Consider the following 27,275-nt stretch of genomic DNA (forward strand, 5'->3'; position numbering starts at 1 on the left):
GAAAGAGTCATCCAAGACAATCTAACACCTGCAGCTTTTTAACTATAGCTCAATTTTTTATTGCAAAGTCTTAAGGACATATTCCTATGAAAAGTCTTTACTCCATTTATCCCATACAAAGGGATTAACAGTATTAGGTCAGGGAATGTTATTTCACCTATGACAAAAACTTCAAGTTCTGATGGTGGGATTTTCCCATTTGAGGCTTACCTTAACTATGATTGATGATTTAGATTTGAGGCTGAGATTTGACAAGCATATGCACAGAATAACCTGAAGTCATAATAAAGAAAACTTCTTTTGTATTGTGTGATTTTAGTTATGAGTCATATTTAACAGATAACTATGTATTAAAATTCCACATTATTGCCAGAATATCAAAAGTTGGGTTCAGAATTAACTAGGTGAGAATTTGCTGTTTTCATTGCATCATGCATGAGACAGCCTTAGGGTGAGGTGAGGTAGGGCTACTAATCATTGTGCTCAAATGAGTAGCTGGTTTCTTTTTAAGAAGGACTTGACAATTATTGTTCTCTAAAGAAGTGATGAGCAGTCTGATTTCAGAATAGCCTGGAAAGACTTACATGAACTGATGCTAAATGAAGTGAGCAGAACCAAGAGAACATTGTATATAATAACAAGGTTATGTGATGATCAGCTGTGATGGACTTGGCTCTTTTCAACTTAAGGTAATTCAAGACAATTCCAGTAGATTTGTGATGGAGAGAGCCATCCACATCCAGAGAGAGAACTATGGACATTGAATGTGGATCAAAGCATAATATTTTTACTTTTTTGCTTGTTTTTCTTTTTTTCATTTAATTTCTTGTGTTTTCCCCCCTTTTGATCTGCTTTTCTTGTGCAGCATGATAAACATGGCAAAATGTTTAAAAGAATCGAATATGTTTGATCTATATCAGATTGCTTGCTGTCTTGGGAAGGGGGAAAGGGAAAGGAGAAGGGGAAAAATTTTGGATTACAAAGTTTTGCAGAGGGAGATGTTGAAAACTAATTTTTCATGTATTTTATAATGTTCTGACTATCTTACTGGAGGGCCCTGGACCAATCTTAGTTTCAACAGAATAATCACCATGAGAATAGCCAGGAATAATATTAGTCAACAGTCTTTTTTATTTCCTTCACAGTCTGTCTCCATGCTTGTGGCATGGAGATTTTGAACAGCAACAATTTAGATTTCTCAGAATATTTGATAGAAATGCTTCATGGGATGTATTTAACCTTTATCTTAATTTTCTCCTAAAGGGGGTGTTGGACGACTTACAATAGTGAAATAGGGAAATAAAGTTGTAGGCTGTTAGAAGTGAAAACTTCATGCCTAAATTCTTGGAGTTATATTTCTCGCAATAATCAGGTACCATACCCCTTTGAGGGGGGCACAAATGCAATTTACAGAGGCCAAAAAGAGGAGTCATATTATTATGCCTCAGTTTCCCTGCCTCAGTTTCTCTAAATTGTTCTGTTTCAATTTCCCTAAATTGTTCTGCTCACTTTCCTTGAATTGTCCTGCCTCAGTCTTCCTGATGGCAATTCTCCTTCCTGGTAGTTAGGACTGAGGTAATTAGGGCTGGAAGTCCTGACCACTAGAATTCCAGAGAGTTATGGCTTATCTCAGATATCTTCCACCTCAGACTTAGTGTCTCCTAGACTTTTATTAGAGTTTATTATTAGAATTTATGATCCTTCTTCATCCCAACTGGTCAGAACCGAATTTATGGTCCTTTCCTGGAACTCCCACCCATCAGTGCTCCACCCCCACCTTGCCTTTGTTTCCCTGATCCCTGGATCTCTGGAACCCCTTGCTCCTTGTTGGATACTTTGAGACAAAAGTCCAATTCAGCTGGTTGGAGTCAATATGGATCCTGTTTTGCCCCCAGTTTGATCTTTCCTCTAATAAAATATTAAAAACTCTCTAATCTCTATCTTGCCTCAATTTCTCCAGCATTACATTATTCCATAATCTTTCCCTGTTTCCTCATCCCTTCTTCAAAAATTCCATTGGAGGAGACCCTTCCAAAATCTAATATTTCATATATTCCCACTACATGCACTCTTTGACATGTTTCCATTTGTCCTCCTCCCGTTGATACATCTTCATCATATGTTCAAAAGTTGTGGATGAATCCTCCTTAAAAGAGGAGAAGTTAATATAAATGAGGCTCATTAAGCTGGATCAATTAAAAATTTAGCTTGCCTGGGGTATAAGCCCAGGTCATTTGCACTCAACCAACACCTGTAATTACTTTTATTGATTTAAGACATTCTTTAATTCTCCTCAACCAGAATGTATTAATCCTAAAACTTTTATCACATTCTTTTCTACCATGGCAACAGAGAGAAAGCTATGAGACTCTGAAACTTTTCAATTGTGGAAACAAAATTGTACAATTTTACTTCTCACACAGACTTAAGTAATGAGAGAGTAAGATTCTTGATTGAACCATAATGAAATAAAGTAATATGTCAGCCCATCCTCTCTGATTCAGTTGCCCTTCAATAATTTGTTGTTAGAAGCAGCTATGTAATAAATAGTTACCAGAGGGGCAGCTAGGTGGCTAAGCAGATAGAGCACCAGCCTTGAATTCAGGAGGACCCGAGTTCAAATCTGGTCTCAGACACTTAACACTTCTAGCTGTGTGACCCTGGGCAAGTCACTTAACCCCAGCCTCAGGAAAAAACAAAAAACTTAGTTACCAGAAGCAAAGAATCAGGAGTATGACCTTTGTGGAATCAAGATTTGTCCTTCAGAGGATTTCCTTAAGAAGTGGACTTTGAAATCACCTTATTCTCTTCCCTTATCAGAAGGAGCCCATTTGGTTATTATCTGCTATAATCAAGTCCCAGATTGTTGTGTTTGTATAGCTATTTCTAGAACTCCAACCTCTGAGACTGTCTAGTTAGTATCTATAAATAATCTTTGAGACTTTGATTAGCATATTTTTAGACAGGTCTGCAACTTGTTCAGCTGGTGGCCCTTTCTATACACTTCCCTGAGCTACCAAATTCTTCCCTGATTTCTCCCCTTACTTCATAGTTCCTACCTCCACTCCCCCTGAGACTTTAAAAGTTGTGTACCCCAAAATGCAAATGCATTCATTTTTGACTCTGCATTGTAATTGCTTGAGCATATGAAACTATTTTCACCTTTGCAACCTGTGATGGGATACCCATGAAATAATTTCTTTTTGCCTTGAATTGAGTTTCTATTTTAATTTAAAAAAAATATTATTTCCAATTATGTTCTTCCAAATATATTTCATATTACCATTCCTGGTACCTATTTTACTTCTTCATAATTGTTGAAATAATAGAAGTCAGAGAGCTATTCAATGAGTTATTCTATTTGATTGTAATTGATTCCATATATAGTAGCTAAAAGCACTTGATGCTTTCTAAGGAATTTTACCTTATGTCCATGGTGGTCCAATATAGGGTATTGCAATTTCAAGCTTTTATAATTTATAACTGACTTTGGGCACTTGGGCCAAAGAGAACAGTAATAGTTGCTACAGAGAAAATTCCCCTGTCCAAAGATGGTGTCATATATGTCTCTAAGAAGCAAGGAAGGCCCACACATGGTAGTCAGAAGAAGTATTACAGGGACATTCTCAAGGTCTTTGAAGAACTTTAGAAATGATTACATGACATGGAAGACAAAAGATCCAGCATGGTTGCCACATCAAAGTAATTTTATTAGCTCAAAAGAAGCATGAGATGCATAAAGTTAGAGAATCCACTCCAAATATTATATGAAGTAGTTGTGCCCAACCTGTGGAAGAGCATTCCAAGTTCTTACTTTTCTGATAAGTCACAATCAGATATACTATAACTTGATTTTAATAGAATGATGTCGTGTTGATTATCTTACAGAACAAAGAACTACAACAAAACATCTTGTATAAATATATGCATATATGCTTTCCCTGTTAGAACATTATTTATTTGAAGTAAGAAATGGTTTCATTTTTGTCCTTATATTACTCCCCTCACTCTACATGCACAATATGGTACTTGGTACCATAGCAGATAATAAATGCTTGCTGGTTGATTGACATAAGTGATAAGTTCATATTTTATTGATCATATCTATAACCATATACATTTGAAAAAATAATGGTGCACATAAATGCATGAAATGATTTATTATATCCTATTGTTCAATGAGAAATTTTTTTTTACAGGAAAGGAGAATTAAATGGCCAGATAGCCTTAGATCCCATGCTTGTGATTGTTCCCTGTGCCAAAGAATTGTTATAATTGCATATCCTTGTCTCTCTTCCCTGAGGTTACCAAAAGTAGCTGGAGGCCCTTCAGGGGGCTTGGCCAGGTTACAATTGGTACATGTGTTAGACAAAATAGGTCCTAGGAAAGATGTTTGCCCTTAACTGTAAGCCTGTTGGAGTAGCTAGATTTCAAATTTGCTTTCAAGATCACTGGGAGAGGTCTTGCTGAGCCACCTATTCTCTCCACCCAGCTCCTTTATCCCCAAATTATACCAGAAAGTCAAGCTTTTGCTCTGCCTTGTCCTAAAACCTAGTATATAGAGATCAGCAGTGAGAGCTCAAACCTTTGATTCTCTTGAGAGAAACACAAAGAATTTTTTTTTGGTGAGATATGGCCTCAGGAGCCCTTTGGTTATTTTGATTGTGTGATTAGGCTTTAGCACTTGATCTCTTGCCCATTTTAATAGTCAATTGTCTATAAACTTATGGACAAATTGCCATAAATATTGGTTTCACTGAATTTATTTTCTTTGTATGTCAGTCCTTAAGCTATGCTAATGGAAGCCTATCTTTATCTTTTTTCCCACTTCTCATTTCTACCTCCTGTATCTTCCCACCTCTCAATGGTCACTCTTTGAAGAACAGGCCTCTTGGGACTTTTCTTTCATCCCCTTAAAGAAAGATGATCCCTCATTCAAAATCACATCAGCATTGTACTTAGGATCATAGTCAGGGTCAGCATCATAGTCATCATCGTAGTCAGCAGCATCATTAATGGCTGCCTGTATGCTCCGAGCTGCCCGGATCCCAGATTTGATTGCTGTGTCTATCCAGCCATGGGGCTGACAAGTGTGCTCACCAGAAAAGTAAATGTTTCCCTCAGGTTTAAAGAGTGTTTCTGAATAGTCAACAAACTGGTAAGGGGTGAACTCTGCAAATGCACCCAGGGTGAATGGGTCTAGGGACCAGCGTTTCACCACAGATGTCTCACATAAATCCTGAAGCTCCTTTTTAGAAATCCGATGAATAGTTGCCAAGTCATCCAGCACCAAGTCCACCAACTTATTATATTTCATGCCCAGGAAAAAGGTGGAGTCATCACCCACAGTATAGGAAGCCAAAAGGACACTTATGTTGCCAGAGAAATTATGGCTGGGGTAGTAGATAAATCTAGTGGGCAGGTCTGTGATGGTTGCCCCACCTTTGATGTTATCTCGTTCCCAAAAGCGTTCCTTGAAGGCCAGGGCTACCTTGGTGGCACTGGTGTAATGAATGGAGCGGAGGGCATCTTGCTTGGCCAGGGAGAGTGATGGCTCAAACTGGATGAGACGTGTGGCCTTGGCTGATGAAGAGATGATGGCAAAGTCACCTGTAATGGTGGACTGGCCTGAATTGGGTCTTCGATAGGTAATCTTGATCTTAGATCCAACCTTATTTACCTTTTCTACTGTTGACTCCAGTAAGACAGTACCAGGCTTTAAGGTTTGGAAGAGGGCATTGGGGAGCTGATCAAAACCACCAGTGATTTCATCAAACCTGTTCCCAGAAAGAAAAAGAGAAGGGGTAGTGAGATTCTCAGCTCTGTGGAAAGACAAAGGATGTGTCTACCTATGGAGGTTTTAGAGTCCCTTTAATGCTCCTATGATCACTCACTCAGTTTGCCTATGATAGAGCCTAAAATCCTATTATCATCAGTATGATTCTTGGTATCAAGCATTGCTTCAGGCAGGCTTGACTTTTAGAATACAAATACACTCAAGGAAGAGAAAACCTGGTAAAATAACTAAAATAGGTGTTCTTAATCTGGGGTTTAAAAATATTTTGATAAACTATATTTCAATATAGTTGATTTTCTTTATAATCCTAAGTCATTTGTCCTTCTAAAACTTTTATTCTGAGAAAGGGTCCATAGACGCCATTAGACTGCCACATAATGCAAAATAGGTTAAAGACCTTTGGATCAGAGGCCTTCCTGTGACAAGAGAGGGGGCTGGTACTGGTGAAAGGAATGGGGTAGGGAGAGCTAAAAGGAGAATCTTGCCAATTTCCCAGCCCTAATTCTGGGATATTGAAGCAATGAAAAGAGTACTGATTCTGGAGCCAAAGACACATTGTATTCAAATCCCATCTTTCCTGACTGCTATTAATGAGACTTTGAGAAGGCTATTTAACCCCTGGACCCCAATTTCTTCATCTATAAAATTAGGAAGTTTTACTTTTGACCTCTGAGATCTCTTCCAGTACTAGATCTTATGAACCTATTATCTCTGCTCTCAGAAGTCCCAAGAGGAAGTCAGCTTGGCAAAGTTCTGTAACAATCTCTCTCTCTCTCTCTCTCTCTCTCTCTCTCTCTCTCTCTCTCTCTCTCTCTCTCTCTCTCTCTCTCTCTCTCTCTCTCTCTCTCTCTCTCTCTCTCTCTCTCTCTCTCTCTCTCTCTCTCTCTCTCTCTCTCTCTCTCTCTCTCTCTCTCTCTCTCTCTCTCTCTCCCTTTCTGTCTCTGTCTCTCTCTCTGTCTCTCTCTCTCTCTGTCTCTCTCTGTCTCTCTGTCTCTCTGTCTCTCTCTGTCTCTCTCTGTCTCTCTCTCTGTCTCTCTCTCTCTCACACACACACACACACACACACACACACACACACACACACACACACACATCCCTTCTCTTCTCTATTCCCATAGTTAAAATGGGCCCACATCACCATCTGCCTAAACTACCTCAATAGCTTTTAAAATTTGTTTCATCTTCTAATCTGTCTAACTAAATGACACAGTGGAGAGAGTGTTGAGCCTGGAGTAGGGCAGGCTCCACTTTATGAGTTCAAATCTGGCCACAGATACTTGTGTAGCCCCAGGCAAATGAGTTTGCCTCAAATTTCCTCATGTGTAAGACAATCTGGAGAAAGAATGACAAATCATTCTGTAATCTTTACCAAGAAAACTCCAAATAGTGTCATGAAGAGTTGGACAAGATTGCAACAATTTGTCCTCCTCTTTCCCTTTCCTGGCCATTTTTCAAATCACTGACAAGATAGATTTTTTTTTTCCTATTCCAAGACCTGAATATGCCATTCTTCTGCTTACTAGTCCTTATCCTCATTCAAGGCTGACTACAACCTGATACCATTTAAATTGCCATGTCTCCTATCATCATGTCCACCATCTTCTCACATTTGGTGCCTATGAAGAAGGAGCAGGGATGGCCCATCATGCTCAAGGCCATCAGAACATCTATGTTACTGAGGATGCTCCTGGTACTTTCAAGACTTATCTCAGTACTTGACAGTTTATCTTTTCCCACTCTTCTTTTGTGCACATACTTCATGCTCTAGGCCAGGGGTCCTCAAACTACAGCCTGTGGACCAGATGCAGCCTACTGAGGATGTTTATGTGGCCCACCAAGTTGTGGCAAAATCAGACCAGAAGTGACATTCGACCTAAACTCATGTTAGCAACGCACACTTCCGGCACTGGGCTGAGGCGGCAAAGACAGAGTGTCCGGCCCTCCAACAGTCTGAGGGACAGTGAACTGGACCCCTATTTAAAAAGTTTGAGGACCACTGCTCTAGACAGACAGGACAATTCTCTGCTTCCAAATAGACCTCAGTATTTCTACTGCTACAAACATGCTATCCTCATGCTTGGAATATTCTCCTTCCCTTCCCTTCTACCTATCCATTGAATTAAAATGCTACCTCCTCCACAATTTCCCCATTCTATAATGATCTTTTCTTTTAGGACCAATTATTATGCTTTGTTTACATTTCTCTAATGCCCTTATGCATAATTTCATATTACTTGCTATTGTTTCCCTCAAGGTCCCTTGGCTGCTCTGAAGAAACCATGCTAGATTTGGAGAGAGAAAGACAGAGAGACAGACAGAATAAGAGAGAGAGAGAGAGAGAGAGAGAGAGAGAGAGAGAGAGAGAGAGAGAGAGAGAGAGAGAGAGAATTTCTTGTTGTCTAAATCCTAGGACTGTTGTGAGAACTAAATTAGATAATGTTTGTAAAGCATTTAGCACAGTGCCTGATACATACTAGGCATTTCCAGGCTGGGGAGCTTCTGCTATTGTAGTAATGGTACCTGACCCCTCACCAATCTACTTTTGTTTCATGTTCATGTTCTACTGACCCATCTGGATGAGAAAAGATATTGTCACTCCTCAGGGACTCCAAGAAAGATTTGTAGTAACCTGCATCTTCATTCATGATATCTCCAATCATCTGGACAGCTCCACTACTCAGCTTCCCTTCTTTTATCAGGTAGGCCTGGGTGAGGAGCACAGTGGACAGAGGGGATGCAGGAGAGAAAGGAGACACAACAAGGGAAAGCATATAGATATGGGGTTGAACCAGGTGGAGAATTCCCCATGCCCTCTCCCATTTCTCACAACTCATACCTTGGTGGAGAAGGAGTCATACTTGTTCAACAGGTACTTACAGCCTTTATCCTTCAGTTCTTCTACCACCTACAGAGAAGGATTGTCATGGTTTAGTGAAAGAGTAACTAAGGCATCTGGGGTTTATCACTGCCATTGGCCTGAACACTTTCCCTCTTCACTCTTCTTCCCAAAGTGAAAAGGATAGGAAGAAAGATATAGCAGATGGAGGAAACAATCTGAGGGCCTGAATTAGGAGTAAGGAAGAGTAGAAGGATTAAAACAGGATCACACCAGTACTAGCTCTACATGACCAGAGAGTTCAGGGCATCACAATTCCAGGTCATGTCTATTTGCCATATGACCTGAAATTTTAGCAAATGTCTGTTTCCTTGAGGGTCTTCTGGAATCACATTTCTTTGGCCTGAGTCTCTTGTTCTCTGAAAGGGAACTATCACAGGAAAAGGCCAGGAGGTCTGGAGTGGGAATACTGATAAGACTAGGATACGAATGCCATCAAGTGCAGATTCTCCTCTTCCCTATCCTGGATATTAAGCCTGATGGAAAAGCAAAAATGAGTAGAGGCTCCAGAAACCCAAGTTGGGTGTTTTTAATTCAAATGAATGGCTTCCCCAGAGGACTAGCATCTGAATGACAAGATGTGGGGGTTAGGAGGTGGCTGAATAAATGGTCTGTTGATCACCTTCGCTATTGCTTCTTTGAAGAGTTTATCAGGAGTCTTGCCTAACTCCTCAGATTCCACAGGATAGCCTAGGATGTTGGGGTTGACATGTACATCTGAAACTCTATGCCGGCGGCCATTGAGATAATACCAGGTGTTGTTACTGGACTGGATAAAGGTATTCAATTTCAGACCAAGCTTCTTCAAATAGTATCTAACCAACCTGGGACACAGAAAGAAGAGATCATCAGCAGGAACACCAATCATATGGTACTTTAAGGTTTGCTAAGCACTTTGGAAATATTTCTCTTAGGATCATAGATTTAGAACTGGAAGGGATGGATACTATAGGTCATTCAATCCAACCCCTTCATGTTCAGATAAGAAAAAATTAAGAAGAGGCAGATTTCTAACTCATGTAAATATAAACACATTGTACTCTGCAGGTAATAACTCTCCTTGGTCCTGAAAAAAACTGTAGATTGGATTTGAGTTGTGTTTTCCACAACTAATTCTGTTGGTAAACTTTAGGAAGTTACTTCCCTTCTGGGAATTTCAACATCTCAACCCATAAAATAAGGGGAAAGAGAGTTGTGTTGAATTAGTTCTGGACAGAATTAGTTCTGGACAGAGGGTTCTTCCTTCTAGCTCTGATGTTTGAGGATTCCAAGTTTAATTCACATTTGTGTATCATTGGATAATTTACAAAGAATTTTTCTCACAACTCTCTTGTGAGATAGGATATTTTAGTGATGGAAGGAAAAAAAAGACTCAAACATTTAGTATTACCTACTATATGCTACACACTGTACCAAATATTTTACAAATACTATTCTTGCTAGGTAGCTACTGCACTTATTCCCATTTAATAGAAACAGACAGTGTGACTTGACAAGGGTGACATAGGTAGTAAGCATCTGAGGCCAAAGTTAAATGAATACTGTCTCTAGGTTCAAGATTGTGCTATGACTATGCCACCTAGTTGCCTAATCATCAGAATAATAAAGCTCAGAAAGGTCAAGTAACTAGCTCAAAGTCACACAGCTAGTAAAGTGGAAAAATTTGGATTAGAATCCAGATCTTCTGATTATTTTCCCAACTGTACAAATCTACTGGGGAGAATAAGTTTTCCCTTCCTGTTGTGGGATTACAATCTCAAATCTCCCTCTGCTGGTTTTTTCTCCAGCTTTTTATATCACCACCATCCCTGTGATTGCTTTCCCTTACTCCCTCTGACCCTTCTCTTTCTCATCCCTTCTCCTTGTCCCTTCTTTGTCTTTTATTCCTTCTTTTCCTACAGATATCTTGCTCTGCTCAACTCACATCCAAAATTTGGACTACCTGTTATAACTTGTCTTCTGGTCAGACCCTGATGACAATTCTGTGCAAGCAGGGACAGCCTTGTTCTGAATTAAAATCACCCTGGGATTTTGCAATGTCTCTGTCATTACACTGGTTGTGGGACCTTGGGTAGATTATCATATCTTAAGCTGCCTCCTCTTTGATCAAATATGGATCAAATCTCTGTTTCATCTGTGTCTTAAGAGTTGACAGAACTCTGGAAAGTTCATTACTGGGGATAAATCTCCAAGTTGGACCCTATCATCTCTATTTGATTCAGTCCTTCCCTATTTTCTTATCCCAGATCTTACCTGTGGTTGGTTGGCAACCTCATGGCACCAAGTTCAATGTACCATTTATTGTCTGGGCTCCGGAATGTTGATACTCTTCCCCCAATTCTCTTCCCAGCTTCTAAGACTGTCACCTAGTTTTAGGAAGAGCACTTCATTAAGACGAGATTTTACTCACAGCATACCCTCTCATCCTTCCATTCTCCTAGCTTGAGATAAAGATAAGTCACTCATGACTGAACAATAATGGTACAGAGAGGAAGGAACTCTTCTGTGTCCTGTAGTTCCCTTCCAAACTACTTAAGAGTGAAGAGAGAAAGTCTAGAGTGAGAGACTATTTCTTTTGGCCCCTATTCTCTTAAAATTAGTATGAATTAACCTAATCAATTATCCAGCAAGTATTTATTAAATACATATTACATGTACTAGTTTCTGAAAAGATAAAATTCAAAACAATAAGATATTCTCTGCCCTTAAAGAGAGTTCCTTTTATTAGGAAGATAGACCATAGAGAGGTATGGTGCAGGGGAAAACATTGTTTGGGGAATCAAGTGCCTTGGGATCAAGTGCTGATTCTCCATGAATTTAGGCAAATTATTTTCCCTTTGGGGACCTCAGTTTGCTCATTTTGAAAGAGGAAGATCCTGACCTTGAAATGTGGGACTGAATTTGAGAAACTTGATTAAGGAAAAACCTGAGCAAATTTTGTTTGGCTAACAGCAGTGTAGAGACTTCAAGGTGCTAGTGGGGTTTGTTAGGGGCAAGCACTGGAGAAGGTCTCAGCAAATGGTGAGGGATAATCTGTGTGGAGAATTTGGGGAGCAATTATTCATCAAAACTTTTCCTTATAAGAAATTCATGTCATTTTATTTGTATAACCCCTACATAAATGTCACCTTCTCCAGGAAGCCTAGCCAATGCTCCTCTGTACAGAAGCTAAGAGTTGAAGGAACCTCCTCACCTTGTGTCCAGCATCCTGAAGGGTCTTGGCTGCTATCAATCCAGACATCCCAGCGCCCACCACCAGGACATGCTTCTTAGAGGCAGAGGTACCAAGTCCCTCCTGGGCAGTTTTCAGAATAGCCTCATACTCAGGATCCTGGAAGCACTTGGCAAGAAGATCAGAGTAGCCATGGCAACTGGATATGGCCAGGAGGAAGGCCAAGGTTAGGATACCTGTGGATATAAAGTTTATATTCTGAAGATGGGGAAAAGGAGAAAGAGACCAGGGATAGGGCATAGTCTTCCCCCAGATTAACTTGCCCTGGGCTAGGCTTCTCATTCTTTTTATTAAGGTCAAAATGAACTGGAAATATTTCTTGACTTTGAACCAAGAATATATTTGAATACTACCTCTAAACCTTAATTCCCTCATCTATAGAATGAGAATATAACTCTAAATAAAGAATTTTAAGATTTGTAATGCCCTTTATATATGCTATTGAATTTGATCCTCCCAACAATCCTGTGATATATGAGCTATTATTATTCTCATTCTATAGATGAGCAAGTACTTGGTCCAGAGTCAAATAACTAATAAGTTCCTGAGGGTAGTTTTGAACTCGGGTATCCATGACTTAAATCCTGCCTTCAGTACTATGCTACGCAGCTGTCTTAGAGTACTAACATTTTGAGGACTCCCTGTATAGTGTGTTCAACTTTATAAAGGGCTTCCTTATTTCAGTCTCACAGTTACCCTGTGAAAGAGAGCTATTATTATCCCATTTAGAGATGGAAAAACCAAGGCTTACAATGGTTAAATGTCTTGCCTTGCCAGCTACACTGCTGCTGATTCCCAAGGATTTTAGGGTTTTTCTTTGAACCCTGTAGCTGAACTTATATCTTTTCTATCCCAAACAGAGGGTAACCTCCATGAGAGCAAGTATTGTCTTGTTTTGTTTTGTTTTTAATCTTTTCCTATTCCTATCTAACAGTGTTTGGCACATAATTAGTGCTTCCTAAATGTATATATGAATATACATGTAAAATGAATCATTTATTAAGATTACACTCAACACAAGTATCTAGATAGTACAAGAAACACATATAGATAGACAGAGGCACAAATACCCCCACAAGATACTTACAAAGCAGAGCCCAAGAAAATCTGGTTCTTAACATCTCCTACAAAGCTTGGGTCAGAAACCCTGGGTTTGTGGAAAGGGTATCTCTTGGTCCTAACAAATTTCTGATGAAATCAGGAAACCATTTTTGGTCAGGCTGCTGGATTGCAATGGGTAGTGTTGTTTTTTCTACTCTTCAGACAAGCTATTGTCTATACCTATTTTCCCAATTTGAAATGGATGAAAAAATGCAGGTCTCTATGCTCCCTTTTATCTATTCAGTTAATAAGTAACATCTAATAAGTCATGTATAAGTCTCACAAAGTGATAATTAATTAATATAATTTATGTAATTATCTTAAATCTGATGCTCAGAGAGACAGGATTATAGAGATTATATAATTTCTGGAGGATCATGTAATTTTCTAGGGAAAGAGCAAGAAAGGATAGCTAGTTTCTGGTCCTGAATATTGTTAGAAATAATAGACATTGCCAATGCTCCACCAGTGTTTCACATGTTTCACAACAGGTGAAGCTGAGGTCTGTAGCATTAAAAGGAATAAATTATTATGCATTACACATTGAGGTAGGGAGATGGAACTAAAGTGTCAGAATTATCCAGATAGAGATACTCTAAAGCGAGAAACTAAGAAAAAGTGGATTTATATCTTTGGAGATATCCAACCCCAAATTCTCATTAAATGAGACTATCAGAGCTGAATATTAGAGTGACATGAGACCTTAGAGCTTTGAAAGTCTACTCCTCTCTTTCATAGATAGGAAAACTGAGGCCCAGGGAGTAGAAGAATCCTGGCCACTGTCAGAGTAGGTCAGTAGCAGAATGAGACCTAGATCCCAGGATTTAGTCCAGGAGTCTACTCTACACTCTACCACACCTTCTCTATCCTCCATAAAGCTTTCTTTGTCATTCTGACCTTAACATTAGATTCCATCCCCATGACTTCCATGTCCCATCCAGAACTACTCCATCCCATCATTTCCTATGCCTGGGACCCTAAATTTCTTTCTCATTCCCTATGCGCCCACTTTCCTCTAGCTTTATTGCCATCTCCTATGATCTTCAATCCAAATCCATCCCCTACCCCAAATTTCTGTGTCCTCTTGATCCATTCATTCCTTGTCCTGCAATGTCCTGATCCACCCCACCTTCCCCAATCATCTCAGCTCTATCCTCCTCTGCCTCTGGTCCCATTCTTGGCCAGCATCCCTTCCCAAAGAATCCATTCTCTGCCATACCATCTGAACCATCACTCACCCCACATCTCCATGACCAGAGGTATGCCAGATAATGAGCTTTGCTGGTTCATGTTCTTATAGGGTTTCAGTGCCACCTCCGCCCCAGCCCTGCCCACCCATCAGAGTCTCAGCCAACCAGCCTTTAGGTCTTGCTTATCAAGGAACCCAGAACAACATTGGTCCCAGCTTAGCAGCTCCACCCCATCTCCAACCCCCAAGGCTCTATTGATGGGTGTGTTTTGCTCTGATTAATTTCCACCTCAAACTTCCTTTTCCTGAAAGCACCTAGGAAAGTGCTTGAGTGGAAAGTATCTCACTGTCCACTTCTTCTTTTTATCCCTTGAATTGACTGTTCAGGAGAGGACTCCAAGAACCTCTGGGGCATGAAGTAGGGCACCCCAGAGCCAATTCCCAGAAGAGACTGAAGTACATAAGAACCATAGATCCAATGCTTTTGAACAAAGTCAGGAAAAACACGTCATCCAAGGACTTTCTTTCTCCTTAAGGATGTCATTTTCCTCTCCTGCCTATCAGAGTTTTGTCCAGAATGTTAGTAGGTTACCTAGTATAGGGCCAGCACATCAGTGAGCCAAAGACCAACCCTTCTTTATCTGGGACTCAATTAAAACTTAAGGACAGAGAACCAGTAAAGTCAGGGGAATAAAGGATGTGAGCCTGGAGGTGTTCAGGGAGGAGAAGGGGATCAGGCACTAAAAATGTACTGCAGAAAATGAAGAATAGTCACAGAGATGTCATAGGGTATATAGTATAAACAGGAGGGCCAGGAGAAGGCAGATGCCAGGGGGATAGAGGAAGGAGACAGGTAGTGAGAAGAATAATTGGAAAGCACCTGTTAGGAATCAGAGTCAAAGAACTTACACATAATTCTCTATAGCTAGCACGTATTCAGTACATATTTGTGGAATGAGTTACTATGTAAATTACATCTCTCTTGTTACCTCATCCACACCCCAAAAGATGCATTTGCCTCCCTAATTAGCTTCCTGTAAGACAGGGGTCAGTCATCAGAAGGGGCTTCCTGGAAAGAGTCAGTAATAGTTGTTTTCATATTTCCCTGAGTATTTCTTCTACTTTGGGACAGGTTTAATTGTTAGGAAATCATTCTTTAGAATCTGTCAACCATGGGTTGAAATTGAGCTTTCCAAGGCCAAATGGAGCTTTTCAATATCACAGACTTCTTTCATTTGAAAAATTTTAGCACAAGTAAAACTGAGAGTACTACTCTCTTCAAGAGCAGGATGGAGAGGCCAGGATTGAAATTTGAAATGCATGAATTCTGGTTATGACTCTAGAATTTTGAAATCCTACAAGTTTTGAAAAAAAAAAACCACTTCCCTTTTTTTGTAAACTCTGTGTTTTTGGTAGAGATGACTTCAATCCTTTTTTGTTCATATTCACAGCACCTAGCACAGTGCCTGGTTGATTGGTTGGACCAGAGATCAGTTAGTTTAACCTATACCCAAATAAAAATTTCCCCTACAATATAGTTAAATGAGTGGTTGTCCAGCATCTGCTTGCAGAACTTCAGTGATGGGAAACACACTATTTCTTCAAGCAAACCATTGGAATATTTTGGGATATCTCTAATTGTGAAAGAAGCACATGATATAGTGGATAGAATGTGGGATTTGGAACCAGTAGGACCTGGATTCAAATTATGCTTTTCACACTTATTAGTTCTGTGACTTTGGACTTGTTCTCCCTGGTGCTTCACTTTTCTCATATGTAACATGAAGACAGACTAAATGACCTCTTCCTAATATCAAATTTAAAATATGCTTCTTTGCCACTTATATTCATGCCTCATAGTTTTGTCTTCTGGAGCCAAGCACAAAAATTCAAACATTCTTTTTACACAACTTAAATATTTCAACATAGCTATGATAGTTTCCTCTTTTTCTTCCCCAAAATCTCTGCTTCTTCCGGCTAAACCTTACCAGCACCTTCAGTCTTTCTTCATATAAAATGATAGTAATTTAAGATTATCAAAAGACTTCATAAAGATAATATCACTTTATTCTCTGAAAAGCTACCAATATCCCCATTTCATAGAAGAGGAAACTGAGGCTGAGAAAGATTAAATAATTTGCTAGTTAGTGCTTTTTGAACCAAGGGCTTTCTGACTCCAGATCCAGATACAGAGTGTATCACCTAACTACCTTCCCCAAGCTCATTGGATAATCTCCAGTTTATCAAAGTCCTTAGCTGAAGAGATGGCCAAGGTCTCACATTTCATCTAGGACCATATCTAGTCATCTTCATCTATATCTTGCCACTGGCTCCTTCCAAAAATGTAGTGTCAAAGACAGAACACACTATTCTATATGTAATGCAACCACCATTCATTCTGTCAGGTATCACTTCTCTAGGTGCTTAGCCTCTCCTAATGTAGTTCAGAGCCATGTTACCCTTTTTTTGTGTGCCTATTATAGCATATTGTTGATTCATATTGAGATATAGGCTGCTAAACTTCCAGATCTTTTTTGCCATTATCTAAACACATCTCTCCATCTTACATTTGGAAAGTTGATTGTTTCAGTAAGATAATAGATTTACACCAATAAAATTTTATCTTATTCACTCAAGATCTTTTTGCATCCTGATTCTATCTTCCAATGAGTTAACTTTCCCCCACAATTTCCTAATTTAGGTCATCTGTGAATTTCATGCAGATGTTATCTGTGCCTTAAATCACTAACAGGAATATTAAAAACGGAGGCACTTTTCTTCAAAGATGACATTGAACCATTAATGATTACTAGTCTTTAGAATTGTCCATTCAACACATTTCAAAAGCATCTTACCTGTTCTACTGCTCAGACCACATCTCTTCCTTTACCCCCACAAGAATAGCCTGAGGGATTTTGTCAAATATTCTGTTAAAATTTAAAAGATCTATATCTAAATATCTATCCAAATAATTTATGTCAATTCTCTGATTTATAGGCTTGGTAACTATTTCCTGTTTTAGATATACACTAATCATCCCTTTAATAACATTCTAGAATTTTGTCAGGAATCCAAGTCATGCTTACTTCCTTCTTTGTTAAAATAGGGTTGGGGAAGAGAGGTTGGGCTGGATGATATCTAGGGATTTTCATCAGTTCTAACATTGCATAATCTTTGAAGGACCATAGCTAATTCCATTAGCCCTTGTTTCTGTTTTGTTTTCATAAAGGGAAGAAAGGGAGGAAACAATATTAAGTGCCTTTTATGTGCCAGACATTATATACCACTTAATGTGCTAGGCACATTATTCTGGAGAGATGGGTGTTATTATTATCATTACCATTTTACAGTTAAGAAAACTGAGTCAGACAGAAACTGTGATTTGCTCAGTGTCACATAGCTTGGACATGTCTGATGCCTGATTTATATTTAGTTCTTCCTGACTCTAAGTCCAGCATTTTATTTACTGTGCCACCAATCTGCAAAGGACCTTATATATAATATATAGATATCTATATGTATATCTATATATATATATATTATATGTATATCTATATATAGATATATATTATATATCTATCTATCTATCTATCTATCTATCTATCTATCTATCTATCTATCTATATATAATTTGATGAGTTCTAGTTCTATTTCCATCATGGTCCCCTTCCTTTCTGTATTCTTGTTTTTGTTGACGTCTTGACTAATAGAAGATGACCAGACCTGATCTTATATTCTAGGCATCAAGTTATTTGAGATTATTTTTCTCACAAGGAAGGCAAGCACTAAATTAAATTTTTGACAGCTCTATAATACTATAGACTACAGTGAGCTTACAATCCACCAGAACATTATTTTTCTTTCACATGAATGATTTTCTAGCCACAGCTCTTTCATTTTATACTTCTACAATTATGGCTTTGAATTCAGTTTCTTTAGCTTTTTCTATTTTCCTTTTAAATTCTATGGTGTTAGTTTGGACTAAATGTTCCAAGTGATTATCCCAGATATTTTTGTTATCTGTTATTTAAGTTGCTTATTAAACAGTAGAAGAGGGGCAAGGACAAAGCCCTGAGAATATTATAGACCTCCATTTAATTTGACCATCCCTGACAATGATAGTCTTATATCTCTCTTCCCTTTCTTTAGAACCTCTGCTACTGCTCCTTTTACTTGTTTTTTAAACCCTCTAAAGTTACCAATAACCTCATAACTCTTCCTGGAGATATAGTAGTAAGGAACATTGTGAAACTTTGGGTAGAGAAAGAAGTCTTTTATCTCCCCATCCAAACTGCTGACACATGGAGAGTTCTGATGACATATTCCTTCCTACTTTTGAGTAGAGTATTGGAGATTGAGTAGGTTAGATTAGATTATACCTTGTGAGATGCAAGAGGTCAGGAGTTCAGTGAAAGTGGCAGCCATACTCTCAAAAGCAATCTACAGGACCCAGTCTAGCAGTGAATCTGCCCCTGTAACCAATACACTTTTTGGGGGAGAAATTTAACCCATCAGGACAACATTTGGAAGTGAATTTAGAATTATCTAAAATTTGAGGTCAGCCTATTAGAGACCAAGCTGGCAAAAGGGAATTATGTTTCATTTTGGGGAACTGATTTGTGCTTCTGTTCTTGCTGTTGGAAAGTTAGATGGTATAGTATATAGACCACTGACAATGGAGTCAGGAAGACTAGAATTAAAATCTTTCTTCAAAAATTTACTATCTGTGTGACCATGAGCTTCAGTTTCTTCAACTTTAAAATGAGGATAATAAAAGCTACCTAACAAGTGTGAGTTCATTGTTCCTCTCATGTATTTAATGACTAATTATTGTATTAGAACCAAGGTTTTTCCCCTTTTCTATTTCCTTTTCCAGAATCAACCAGTGTGAGAAATTATTTATCCAGTCAGAATGGCTAAAATCTAATCAAAGACAGTAAAAGAAATTTTTAGTTTGGGTTAATGGGTTCATTCCTGCTCATTGTGTTTGCTCAGACAGGTCCCTTTTGTGATATGGAAATTTATAAATGTCTTTGAGCAAGATTTGGGTGACCCAAGTTACTTACCCCAGGATCCTCATTGTACTGTAACCCACCCTCTCATTGGATAACACTTTCATTGTCTCATTACTTATTAACCAATCAAGCTAACCAAGAGTGTATTTTTTTTTTGAGCTCAATAGCATGAGGGATCTTTTAACTAAGTGTTGTCCAAATGACCATGATTTTATTAATAAACACTCTGGCCTTATTAATAAAATGATTAAATTGCCCAGAAATTATGTTTCTCAAAACTTTTTGAGAATCACACATGATTGTTGTAAAAATCAAATTAAATATTTGTAAAGCACTTAATACAGTTCCTGGCACATCATAGGTACTTAACAATTGTTTGTTCTTTTTTATACTTTTGAAGTAAATATTCCTTTATTTTTAAAAATAGCTAACTTAGTAATTGACTAAATAGTTTTCAGATGCTAATCATTGAGAAGTTGTCAATAATATAATAATGATACTAATTGTAACTGAAAATTGGTATTGGGGCAAACATGGAGGTCAAGCTGATAACATTAAAGAAAAGTACCCCAACCCATCAAGAGGTACACATAAGATCCTAAGATAGAGATGGATGTACCCTTTCTCTAGGGAAGGAAACTAAATTGAAAATTTATAAAACTGTTTTGATTTATTATAAGATTTAACTTCAAACCCACTTTCTGTAAGAAATCTTTTTAACTTCTTCCAATTCTTCCATTGTCCTTACTGCTATTGCCTTCCCTCTGAGATCACCTTCTCTTTACATGATATGTATCTTGTATGTACAGCTATTCACATGATTTTTCCCACTCCGGTAGAATATGCTCTTTCAATGCAGGAACTGTATTTTTGCTTTTCTATTTTTGCAACTCAGCAGTGCAAGTGAGATTTGGGATAAAAACTGTAAGAGTTCATAAAGTCTTAAAAGTTTGAAAGACATCGATATCTTTTCTATATATTCTCTCTTAACCTTGGACACTATCAATCTCCATTTCCTTTCTGAGAGTGTCTTCTCTATAATATTTGTAACATTACTTTCTCTTGGTTCTCTTCTTTGGGCTCTTCTCCATCTCTTGGTTTCACTAGTTTTCTTCAACTCTCAATTAAAATCCCATCTTTTATATGAAGACTTAAATTTCTTCTCTTTGTTGATTATGTCTTATTTATTCCTTATATACTTTGTACATTTTGGTTTGCTTTTTGCTTAACTCCCCCATTAGACTGTAAGCTCCTCAAGGATCTGTTTTTTTTGTCTTTCTTTGGATCCCTGACATTTAATATAATACCTGGACTATAGCAGACACTTAATAAATGCTTCCTTTCAAAGAAGACTCCTATCAGTCTCCTTTACTGGAACTTCATCTAGATCAATGATGATTAACTCTCTGTTCTAGTCTCTCTTCTCTTTCCCTTCTGGGTTATCTCATTTGGTGATTTTCATCAATTGTCATGAGTTGAATTATTGTCTCTATGCATAGAATTTTTCTATCTACATATCTAGCCCTTATTTCTCTCCTGAACTTCAGTCTTGAATAACCAACTGCCTTTTGGCCATCTTAAATTGGATGTCTCTGCCCATGAAAATCTCAAAATAGAATCTCTCCAAAATAGAAAAGTAACAAATTTACCACCATTTCCCCAAGTCTCCCAGACTCTCAACCTCAGTGTTATCATCAAATCCTTACTTGAACTCACTCCACATATTAATCCATTACTAAGTCTTGTCTTTTTTCAAGTTCCAAAACATCTCTTATTTATATCTTCTCTATACTCAGAAAACCATCACCCTATTTCAGGCACTCCTCACCTCTAATCTGGCCTATTAGCTGTAGTTTCTCCCCTCTCCAACCAATCTTTCATTCATCTACCAAAGTGATCTTCTTAAAGTACATGTCTGATCACGCTATTTCCCCATTCAATCCAATTTGGGAACTCTATTACTTTCAGCATCAGATATAACATTCTTTTTTAGAGTTTTTAAAGCTCTTAACACTTAGACTCCTTCCTACCTTTCAAATCTTATTTCACTTCATTCTTTTCTACCATCCAACTACACTATGATCCAACAACATTAGTGTCTTTTTTTGCTATTCCTCACACTTGACACTCCATCTTCTGATTCTTTCTTCTTTTTGCTCTGACTATTCTCTTTGTCCAGAATGCTCTTTCCTTCACTTATAACTCCTAACTCTTTTGGTTTATTATAAGATTTGATTTCAAACTCACTTTTTGCAAGAAAACATTTTAACTTCTACCTCTCCCATTGTCCTTACTGCTATTTCCTTCCCTCTGATATTACCTTCTCTTTATCTTATATGTATCTTGTATGTACAGCTATTCACATGATTTTCCCCCTCTGTTAAAGTATGTTCTTTCAGTGTAGGGATTGTATTGTTGCCTTTCTATGTCTTGTATATTCTTAGCATAGTGCCTACTGAATAATAAGCTTTCAAGAAATGCTTATTGACTGACTAATTAGAAAATATTAGCTTTGAGTCTGGCTACAACAACTAGGATGAGATTCCCCTTCAGATCAGGAATGCTGAGTTTTTGACTCAGTTTGGATTACTTCTGTGTATGAACTTTTTTAAAAAAATGATATTGCTAAAGCCAAGATTCTTGTCTTCCAATGACCTCATCTCTGAAGTCACTTGCCAGAGCCAATAGAGTTAATAGTCTTAGTTTACTGACTCCTAGAAGAGTTTCTGTGTCCAGATAATTGAGGTTTCTGGGGGTCTGATCATTGGGATATTTTTTACTTTTTCTCTACCCTGAACCATTAGTGAGTTTTTCTTCTCTCCCTAGTGTGAACTGGGGTTTCCTAAAGATGAGGTAATGGGGTCTTCACTTTTATACCTTGTTCCTGCTACAGAATCAGACTGGCACAAAGTCAGGATCAGGTAAGGTCAGCTGTTTATGGAGACTAGAACTGAAATTGGGTGTGGTCAGGTCATCAGGAGTCAATAAAGTTGATTCATTTCCAAGAGTCAAGGTAAATTATTCTAACTTTGTTTATAGTTCTCCAAATAACCTCAAGATAGTACCTCGCAGACAAATCCAGAAATTGCAAATTATAAAAAGATGGGGTAAACAATCTTTTAATCCACAAGATTTATAAAATTGGCAAAAAGTTTCACTTTGGATTAAAGGGGAACACAGTCTAGGAATCATCCTAACAAATCAGATACAGGCCCCACCTCAATAAAATGGGAGATTTTGAGCTCCAGTGAGATGGTTCAGGCAAACACAAAGACAAAGACCACCATCCCCAACCTCATGCCTTAGCATAGGCATGTGGGGACAAGCAGCTATGAAAATCTCCTCATGTTCCAGCAGAGTCCTGGGCAAACAGACAGACTCTATCAGCTCCAGTTGCTTTGGGACAATCCCAGGGAAATGTAGAATTACCTCCTGGACTCAGCACATACCAAACATAAAAATGAGTATACAGGCTCATCACCAGGTAAGATGCCATACTCCCCATAGCCTCAAGCTGCACCAGTCAACCTATATCTCATGCCCTCAACATTGCACCAGACACAAAGTTTCTCCATGGGTCTCAGGGTAACATCAGTACAGCACCAGGTATACAGTTAGGGAGTGTAGTCACTATTTCAAAACACCTGAGATTGTGCCTTTTCTACTTTAGCATCAGAGCTCAAAGTTAAAAGAAAGGGAAAAGGCCAAAAAAGATGAGTCAAAAACAACAAAAGAATCTGAAAGTTATAATGGTGATAGGGAAGAACATGACACAAAATTAAATGAGGACAATAATGTTAAAACACCTCTGGGCAAAATCCCACAGAAAAATGGGAAGTGGTCTCAAAATCAGAAAGAACTCATGGAAGAGTTCAAAAAGCTTTAAAATCATAGATGAGAGGCAGAAGAAAAATTGGAGAAAGAAATGAGAATGATGCAAGAAAATTATGAAAAAAAGAATCAAAAGCTTAGAAAAAGAAAACAACTACTTAAAAACAGAATTGGCCCAATGGGAAGGAAAATACAAAGCTAACTGAGGAAAATATGACTACTTAAAAGTTAGAATTGGGCAAGTGGAAGCTAATCAAACAAATTAAAAGAATGATAAAATAAAAGAAAATAAATATACAATATCTCACTGGAAAAACAACTTATTTGGGAAATACATCCAGGAGTGACAATTCACAATTATTGGGCTACCTGAAAGTCATAATCAAAAGGAGCACCTGAACAGCATTTTTGAGAAGTTATCAAAGAAACTACCCATATTCTGGAAGCAGAGGACATAATAAGCATTGAAAAAATCCACTTATCAGCTCAGGAAAGCAATCCCAAAATTAAAACTCTAAGGAACATTATACCCCAATCACAAAATTATTGGGTCAAGGAAAAATACTGCAAGTGGTTAGAAAGAAACAATTCAAATATTGGGAAACCATAATTAGATTTACACAGGACTTAACAACTGTCACATTAAAGGATTAGAAGTCATGGGATGTGATATTCCAGAAGACAACAGAGTTAGGACTACAAACAAGAATGAAATACCCAGTAAAACTAAACATAACAATACTATTGTATTGTAGGGGGGACAGGGTCAATTAAATAGAAGGATTTCAAGTTTACATAAGAAGACCAGAATTGAACAAAAAATTTGATCTCCAATATCAAGATTCAAGAGAAGTTTGAAAAGGGAAAAAGGGAAAAGAAAACATAAGGGATTTGATGGACTGAATGATTTACATCCTTACATGGGAAGATTCTACTTGTAATTCTTAAAAATTGTATTAGTAATAGTATAGCTAGAAGAAATATACAAAAATGAGTATAAGGTGAATTTGAGGTAATGACATTAAAAAAATAAAAGATAATGAGGTGTACATTAAGTACAGAAGAAAGAGAAAGGCAGAATGGAATAAATTATTTCACATAAAGAAACACAAAAACCTATTATAGTGGAGAGAGAGAGATGAGAGGTTAGGCAATGAACATTGTTTGAACCTAATTTTCATCAATATTGACTCAAAGAAGATGTAATATACACAATCAAATGAATATAAAAATCTATATTACCAGACAGGAAATGGGGGAGATTAAATAAAGGACAGGATAAGGAGGAATTAACAGAAGAGATGTGAGGGCAGACCAGAAAAGGCAGTAGATAAAAGCTAATAACTGTCAAGGAGAGAAAAGGTGAAAGAAGAAAGAGGAGAAACAGGAGGAAAAATAGGATGGGAGAAATTCATAGTTAATAATCATAATTGTGAATGTGAATGGTATGAATTCTCCCATTAAAAAAGTAGATAGCATAGTGGATCAAAAACTAGAATACTACAATATGTTGTTTAGAAGAAACATACTTGAAGCAGAGAGACAAACAGAGGGGAGTAAAAGACAAGTAGAATATATTATGCTTTTACATTCTTGTGTGTGTGTTTACAATACTTGCATTCAGTATTGTTGGGATTTTGATTATTACTCTCAATACAAACCCTCTTTGCAGCCCAAACCCTACAGAGAATCCTACAGAAATGCTCAATCACTAGCTGACAGGTGCAGATCTACATGGTCTATAATCCCATCATCCACCAAGTTTAGATATTAGCTAATAAGAACACTAACAGGATGTAGACCAGGACATTAAACTACAAATTTTAAAAAAATCTTTCCTCTGACATGGTACCTGTGCACTATCCTTTGTCATCCTTTGGGAGAATTTATGATGATATCAGACTAATCATAATATCATTACCATACATTAATAAGCCCCTCTAGGGGCTTTTCTGTATGTATTGTGGGTAACCACATATGCAGTTTTAACAAGGTTTTAGTACCTCTCCATGGCAGCAAACTCTTCCTGCAAGTTCAAAATCTACATATATTATGATGTACTCAAATTCTATAAATATCTTTGTCTTGCTTTGATTGGCTGTTAACTCCTGCTAAGCTTCAAAAAGGAGCACAGCCTCATCTTAGTGTGTGATTCTCAATAAATTTTAATGGATGGGGGCAGCTAGGTGGCACAGTAGATAGAGAACCAGCCCTTAAGTCAGGAGGACCTGAGTTCAAATCTGGTCTCAGCCTCTTAACACTTCCAAGCTCTGTGATCCTGTGCAAGTCACTTAACCCCAATTGCCTTAGCAAAAAAGAAAAGAAAAGAAATCTTAATGGAAGACTTTACTTGATTTGGGAGATGACCTGAGTCCTGAATTCTTTTAAAGATGACACCATACATTACCTCCTTGAATTCCAACAATATCAGCAACATTATGTGATAATGAACTATGACAGTTCTTCTGAACAACATAATGATCCAAGAAAAGTTCAAAGTACTAATGAAGAAGAAGGCTATCCACATCCAGATAAAGAACTGATAGATTCTGAATATGAATTAAAGCACATTTTTTCCTACTTACATTAGTATTTTTCATGGCTTTTTTTCCTTTTAATCTATTTCTTCTTTCACAACTGTGACTAATATAGAAATATGCTTTTACATGATAACACATGCATAACTGATATCAAATTACCTATCATTTTAGAAATATAGGAGGGGAGGGAGAAATTGAGAAAGATTTGGAATTCAACATTGTGAAGTCCAAGTTAGTTCCCTGGAGGCCTCAGAATCAGCCAGAGTCAGGATAAGCAAAAGTCCTTGGTCTTTAGAGGGAGAAGTGAAGGGGATCGACAAAACTGCCATACACTCCCCACCGACCAACCTCCCTTCTCCTTATCCTCCTCCAAAGTGACTCTGGCTTGTCTTACTCCACCCCCTAATCCCTTCTACAATTACTTGTATACACCAAAAGATCAAGCCAGAACAGAATAGTGAGAAGGGCCATTTTCCAAGCATATGCTAACAGAGTATTGCCCAATAGATAATTAGCTCATCATCTGATTTCAGTGCACCTATTCAGAGTTTCAGCCCTTTACACAACATCTTATAAAATAAATGCTTAAAATTTTCTTTACATGTAATTGGGAAAAATAAAAGACTATTAAAAAATAAAAAATAAATAAATATAAAGGAGCTAAGAAGGGGAGAGAAGATTAGAGTTAATGGTGAAGAATCATTCACTATCTTACTTTACTTTAAATTGTTCTTTTTAACTCTTGCCTGCTTTTTCTTAATGATTCAAAAACAGTAAAACTTCTTACATCAATTTTACTAAAATCAATTCTACTAAATCAAAATTGATTTAGTAGAAAGAAGAAAGATCTGAGTTCAAGCCTCATCTTTAACACATGCTGGCTGCCTGAGTCTGGTCACTTAGCCTCTTAAAGTCCCAGGAAATTCTTTAGAACCATATATTGCAGACAAGGTGAAAATATGTATTGGTAGAGAAAGTTCTCCCCTAGAAGCTCCCTATATGAATGAAATTACAGATTTAGGCATTCAAAGTCCTTCATAATCTAGCTTTCCCTCACTTGTCAGCCTTCTTACATTTTTGCACCACTCCACACACTCTTCAATCCAATAATACTGTCCTCCTTGTTGCTCCTTGAACCATTTCTCAGTCCCAGGAATTTTCACTGACTTTTCCCTATGCCTTAGAATGCTTTCTTTCCTCATCTTTGTCTCCTGAATTCCTTGGCTTTCTCCAAGTCCCAGCTAAAATCTCACCTTTTACAGGAAACATTTCTTAATACTAGTGCTTTACTTTGTTAATTATTTCCTATATTCATTTGTTTGTTGTTTCCTCCATTAGATGTGAACTCCTAGAAAGCATCAAGGATTGGTTTTGGGGTTTATTTTTGGTTTTGATATTTTTGTTTTGGCCTCTCTTTGTATTTCTAGCCCTTAGCACAATGCCTGGAACATAGAAGTCACTTAATAAATACTTATTGACCCTACTGATTAGGACTGACAAAAGAGAGGGGGACATCTTGAATTTCTTAAAAACCTAATAAGAACAACTATATGTTGATTTTTTTGTACAAGACAAGGAAGAGGTGACAACCAGTGGCTTTCCTTCAGTAGACTTTGTGGGAGAAAGGTTAGACCAAGGGAAAGGAGAGGAAAGGTGGCATAAAATTCAGTGAAA

The 27,275-nt window shown here is 37.7% G+C and overlaps 1 protein-coding gene across 1 annotated transcript; it reads right to left on the reverse strand.

Moving 5' to 3' along the window:
* Positions 1-3,689: 3,689 nt before the first annotated feature.
* LOC141563841 (L-amino-acid oxidase-like) lies at positions 3,690-14,280 on the reverse strand. The gene is made up of 7 exons (XM_074305488.1): positions 14,265-14,280; positions 11,887-12,101; positions 10,947-11,059; positions 9,316-9,517; positions 8,634-8,702; positions 8,366-8,502; positions 3,690-5,777 (listed from the first exon to the last, which is right to left on the reverse strand). The coding sequence occupies exons 1-7, from the start codon at positions 14,275-14,277 to the stop codon at positions 4,862-4,864; spliced, it is 1,665 nt and encodes a 554-aa protein (XP_074161589.1). The 5' UTR covers positions 14,278-14,280; the 3' UTR covers positions 3,690-4,861.
* Positions 14,281-27,275: the final 12,995 nt, after the last annotated feature.

This window comes from Sminthopsis crassicaudata, chromosome 3, assembly GCF_048593235.1.
Source record: "Sminthopsis crassicaudata isolate SCR6 chromosome 3, ASM4859323v1, whole genome shotgun sequence".
Classification (NCBI taxonomy): Eukaryota; Metazoa; Chordata; class Mammalia; order Dasyuromorphia; family Dasyuridae; genus Sminthopsis; species Sminthopsis crassicaudata.